We start from the raw sequence: 6,184 nt of genomic DNA, 5'->3' as shown, positions 1-6,184 counted from the left end.
ACCATTTCAATTCTCTCTCTCTATTTATTTTGTTCTTCATTTATTTCTCCCTTATTTTCATTCATTTGTATTATAAATTTCCAAATGTTGATATTTGATTTTATTTTATGTTTTGCATTTTTAAAACTTTTTTTGATATACAAATGCATATGGTTTGATGTACAATAATATACGAGTGTACATTTGGGGATTTTTAGTGATCAAAGTAATGACCATCAGTGTACATTGTGATTTATCCTTATTTACGTTGGTTGCGGTACCTTTTTTATTATTATTAGCTCCACCTACAGTTGCATGTACATGCACGTACCTAGCATGTACACTTTGTTGACATTCATGTACATTAACTGGGTTAACGTTACAATCATGTTGTTATGTGTTGACTTTTTGTTTTAATACTCGTATTGAGTTTTTTTTTGTTTGGATGTCTATTATTGTTCATTTGTGTTATTGACGATTTTATGGGGGATGTCATTGTACATTTTGATTTTGTTAATGAACAACCACGAAGCCAAGAATGTACAAAGAAACATAATAGAATAAAAGTAACCCAATTCCTAAAGCTGATGTCAAGTGAGTAATTTGCAATCTTTGTACACTGGTGTGTTGATGTTTGTCCGCTAATAAAATTCAATATGTACAATTACAGTCCTATACCTCATAATGCTCCAAGTGCCACAAAAAAAACTCAATATGGGTATTAAAACAAAAGGTCAATACATAACAACATGATTGTAACCCAGTTAATGTACATGAATGTCAACAAAGTGTACATGCAAGGTACGTGCATGTACATGCAACTGTATGTGGAGCTAATAATAAAAAAAGGTACCGCAACCGACGTAAATAAGGATAAATCACAATGTACACTGATGGTCATTACTTTGATCACTGAAAATAAGGATACATTATTGTTTGATTGAATGTTCACTGGATATGACTCAATGTACAATTCTTGTAGCAAGATTGTTCAATTATTAAGCCTGAATGTACAATGTTGTTATGACTGAATGTTCAAGTTATTTTATAGAGCTTACTTTGTTCTGTGTACATTAAAGTTGCGTTAATGATCATTGTGTATGACTAAATATACATTAGTTTCACTAACATGCATGCATAACATATTCTATAGACACAAACAAAACAAAAAAAAAAAAAACTCAATATGGGTACTAGATTAAAAGGTCAACACATAACAACATGATTGTAACCCACTTAATATACATGAATGTCAACAAAGTGTACATGCAATGTACGTGCATGTACATGCAACTGTAGGTGGAGCTAATAATAAAAAAAAAAGTTCCGCAACCAACGTAAATAAGGATAAATCACAATGTACACTGATGGTCAATACTTTGATCACTGAAAATCCCCAAATATACACTCGTATATTATTGTACATCAAACCATATGCATTTATACATTAAAAAAAGTTTTAAAAATGCAAAACAGAATATAAAATCAAATATCAACATTTGGAAATTTAAAATAGAAATGAATGAAAGTAAGGGAGAAATAAATGAAGAACAAAATAAATGAGAGAGATAATTGAAATGGTTCTTGAAAAATAAATGAGAGAGAAAAAGAGGGAATGAGTGAGTGATGAGAGAGAAAGAGCTGGCCCACCTAAAAATTCTGCCAAAAGCCTGCCAAATTTTGGCCCTCCTAAAAGCATCAAAACTACGTAGTTTTGGCCAAGGTGTAGGTTCCTCATCCTACACCATGGTGCAGGATCTAAATTGCGCTCCTTTTATGGTAGTTTCGTATCTCTTACCACTTTTCCTCTTTTAGTAATAAAAGCTATCTAATTGGACTACATTTTCCTTATTAAGTCTATCTAAATCTATCACTAATTACCTATCAACCGATAATCTGATATTTCTTTTACCTAACCCTACTACCTTATAATTTCCTAAAAAAATGTGCCCAAGCCATACAAATGTTGCAATAGAAAAAGAATGCAGGAAGTATTTAATATATCTTAGGAAAATGTTATATGTAGCTCTTAGGGCTACATATAAGGTGCTTTAAAATAAAATATTGCATCAAGCATTTATTATCTCAGTTAATGTGAAAATGTGTCTTGAATTCTTAAATTGTTTCCATTTAAAGAAATGTATTTAATGCTTATATGTAGGGCTACATATAACATTACCCTATATCTTATTATGTTCTTTCCAATTGCAACATATCTTTTTCACTGACTCTCATGCCAACTTTGACCATCGATATTATTAATTATATATAAGTAAAAATTATGGAAAGTTAATGTTTGAAAAATATAGATTGAGATGAATCGAACAATATATCACTTGATGATTAAATTCTAATTACAGTTCAATTAATATACTGTCAAATGTTATCAAATATGACCATAAAAAATATGCTTAGTATTTAGTAGAATAGTACATCAAGGACCCTTGGGTCCAATGATATGGCTTCCTATCTTCTATATGGAAAACCAAGGTTCAAATCATATTGGAAGCAAAATTTCAATATTGTTGGATCCAAAAAAAAATATCAATAGAATAGTATACCTTTACAATTAAACTGTATATGTGCTGTCTTTGATCCCATAAATAAATGTTATTTCTGACTTTCCAAAACTGAAACATCAGAGCAGCTATTGCTGTATAGAGTCTGGACAAGTTTCTTCCTGAATACTCTCTGAGTCTCATAATACCTTCTAAAATCACTTAAGTAGTTGCTGGTGACTTAAATATTCAGGAATTTTCAACCAGAGCAAGATGGTTCTGAGACATTCTCTGCTTGATTATGATCTCTTATAGCCTTGTCACATATCACATACTTATTAGAATCACAAACACCCAATCTGGCTAGTTTATTTCTGCAATTTTTTTATGGCCTTTACTACGGCACTATTTAATTTGTTATGTAAGTCATTCCGGAAACTAGCTCTGAAGTTCTAAGTTATGCTTCAGCTTCTTGATTTTGAGGAATACCTTCATTTTCTTATGATCGAGTAAATTGATAGAATATATTATCTTGTGCTGGAAAGGATTTGGACGAGAATTGTCACCACTTTCTTTGTATAATATACCAAGACACAATTGCCCAAATAGTTGGAAGCCCCAGTACTGAAATGTTCTTTTACATCTTTATCTTCCTTCGAAGAGAAGTTCTAGTGCGAGCAAGGGTTCATCAAAGTCACCCTGTTATTCGGACTCTTCTAGTTCACGTGTCGGATCCTCGACATTCGGATATGGGTAAGACACTTGAACACGTGACACATATCTATTTCGTACACGGGTACTCAAAATTGCCAAGTCAGATACTTTGACATGTACCTATTTCGGACATGGGTACTAGAGTCCGAGAAACATATTCAAACCTAACTAACAATTGCTGCTAACTAAATTGGTGCTATAAACCCCACATATAACCGAGTCTAGTGAGTGTTTCTGAACATTTTCACATTGATTGCATCAGACGATGTCTCATTCACTCATTGTTTTGCTATTTACTGAAGTGTCAAGCCGATTTCACCATCTTCCGCTGCTGCTAAAATTCTCAAGGTAGTGCCTAACAGCCTATCGGTCTACCATGATTTTAGTTTGAACATTAATAAGAAAAAGAATGCAGCAGAAGGTCTAAAGTCTACCAATTTATTTGGCAGTATGTTCTAGTTTAGCTATTACTATTTGATTTTAGTTTTCAAAAAAACTGAAAACTGAAATCGAAAAATGATAAGGAACCAAGCTTAGTTACAACTTACAACGTAATGTGTTACTAAAGTAAACCTGTATACATCTCTCCCATAATTTACCCACTAATTACACAAGATAGATCCTTAATTGATTTTTCTCTATTATATACGCATTGAAGATTGTCTAAAAGGATGAATATCTCCATGGTAGAGGCCAAGATGGTACATAGCCTTATCAATCAATTCTCTTAGCCGAGGATGGTGCGTTGTAGGAGTTTGATCAGCACCTTCGAGGGCGGTCAAAACCCTCGCTTGTTTTAATGCCTCATTGTTACTAGCATTGATAGCTAGGTAACAAAGGAGAAGCAGTCCATATACTTGAGCCTTCTCGCTTTCACTAAGTAATCTCAACAAAGGTAGCACGGCATTAAACTCGATGATCGCCTTCGAGTGTTCATGGCACAAGAAATTATCAGGGTCAGCAAACTTCCCTAGTGCTATAGCAGCCTCGGTTGCAATTTCATGATCCTTATTGCTAAGCTGCTCTACTAAAGGCTTGATCACCCGCGTCTCTCTTGCAGGGAACGTCCTAGAAAGAGATCCAATCGACCTTACAGCCGAAATCTGCAAACTCTGATCACCAGATTCTTTAATCACCCTCAAAAGCTGCTCCACCACTGCCTTAGCAGCAGGGGAACTCGTCTTGAATACCGATCTTCGAATGTCAGCATTCGACTCAGCAGCCGAGGTTATCTCCATCACAGCCATTACACAATTCTTCTGCAACACCCCTTTTTCTTTCTCAATCAACTTAGCTAAACAAAGCAACCCTTTAGTCTCAGTAATCCTCTTACTATTCATCACACTATCCTTAGCAAGCATCCAAAGTGCCTTAGCACAACTAATCTTAACCTCCCTCTTAACCTCAACACTCTCATTCTCCCTTTCCTTCCTCGTCTGCCCTCCTCCTCTACTACTCCCACCATCAGAATATAACGACGAAAATGAAGAATAACTCGAGTACGACTTAGGTTTCAAAGACACACTCCCCTTGCTCTGCTTGCTGTCCTTATTAATCTGAACAAGTGAGTGAATACTCTGCTTCTTCTTGATCACCTCAAACTCATCCTCAAACATCTCGAACGACAATAACGAAACGAGGGGACGAATGACATTCTCTCTACCAAATTCCTCCTTAGCAACACCGGCATCAAATTGAGCCATCCTAGCAACTAACTCTGCCACCTTAATCTGAACCTTCATAGGAGAATCCCCTAAAACATGAACAATCAAAGGAACACCCATACTATCAACAATCACCCTAACTCTTTCCTCATTATTAGCAACATTAAACAACGCATTAGCAGCCGCAATTTGAGCCTCCACTGAATTCCCTTCCTTCAATAACTTCAACAATGGCGGAACCCCACCTTCTTCCACAATCATCTTCTTGTTACGATCATTATCTTGGGCCAAACAAGCAATCTCATGGGCCGCCTCAACACGGCCCAACAAAGCAGGCCCCATTTGTACAGTCGCGGTATAAGACCAAACCCACGCGAGAATTGGGTCGTTGCTTGCAATTGGCGGGAGAGACAAAACGACGTCGTCGTCGTTGTTGCTGTCGTCGTAATAATCATCCACGTGGAGGACGGAGAGGAGCCAGCGTAAGTCGGCCGAAGAAGCTTCTAGAAGAGAAAGAAGCTTCCGGAAGTCGGCGGCGGTTACGAGGTTGACTAAGCGGTGGAGAAAGCTGGTGCGACGGCGCCGACATTTACGGAGGAGGGTGTGGGCCCGGAGGAGGGTTCTAGAAACTTCGGAGGAGATGACGCGAATTGGACGGTCGTAGACGGAGGAGTTAACGGTTGTGAAACGGTGGAGTGCACGTAACATGACGGAAAGACGGTCTACGTGTTTGGCGACTTCAGAGCAGTCGAGTTTGAAGGAGAGTGACTCGGTGGCTGAGTTGCTCACTCGTTCTGCGAGTTGAATTGGGTTGGATAATTCTTCTTCAAGTGGTGTATCTTCATCGGTTGTTGTAGAAATTAATGTCATGTTTGGAAGGAGGAAGAGTCAAGAAGATTTTAGTCAGTAGAGAGAAAGAGGGTTGAATCCATTCATTGTGAAGACTGAAGAGTCAATATATGAGTCTACGCGTTCATAAAAAAACAATAAAAAATTGTGTCAAACTTTCAATATTTTGGGGCTGTTTATTGTATTATTGTTTTTTTTTGGTTTTAGTTTCGGAGAAATGAGGAGTGATTGGGACTTAAGGAGGTTGCTGTCAAGGGTTTAGAATTTAGTAGTTAAACCATGTCTTAGGTAACTTATAAGAGCATCCTTACTAATAATTAAGAATTTTGCTATATGATGTCTTACTAATGTCTAAATATGTATTTATACACTACATGTATATAACTTTTTATTTCTTTTTCACTTGCCATTTCTTTTCCCTCTTTCTCCCTTTCCTTACCACCACCACCACAAGAACCACTGGAGCTACCACCAAAACCG

General features: G+C 36.6%; 1 protein-coding gene across 1 annotated transcript; it reads right to left on the bottom strand.

The window, feature by feature from the left end:
- Positions 1-3,607: 3,607 nt before the first annotated feature.
- On the bottom strand, positions 3,608-5,833 carry LOC104897279 (ARM REPEAT PROTEIN INTERACTING WITH ABF2). Its single transcript, XM_010684130.4, has one exon. The coding sequence runs from the start codon at positions 5,723-5,725 to the stop codon at positions 3,833-3,835; it is 1,893 nt and encodes a 630-aa protein (XP_010682432.2). The 5' UTR covers positions 5,726-5,833; the 3' UTR covers positions 3,608-3,832.
- Between the last annotated feature and the right edge of the window lie 351 nt (positions 5,834-6,184).

The sequence above is a fragment of the Beta vulgaris genome, chromosome 6 (genome assembly GCF_026745355.1).
Source record: "Beta vulgaris subsp. vulgaris cultivar EL10 chromosome 6, EL10.2, whole genome shotgun sequence".
In the NCBI taxonomy this organism is placed as follows: domain Eukaryota; kingdom Viridiplantae; phylum Streptophyta; class Magnoliopsida; order Caryophyllales; family Amaranthaceae; genus Beta; species Beta vulgaris.
This window is presented reverse-complemented; position numbering and strand designations above follow the sequence as displayed.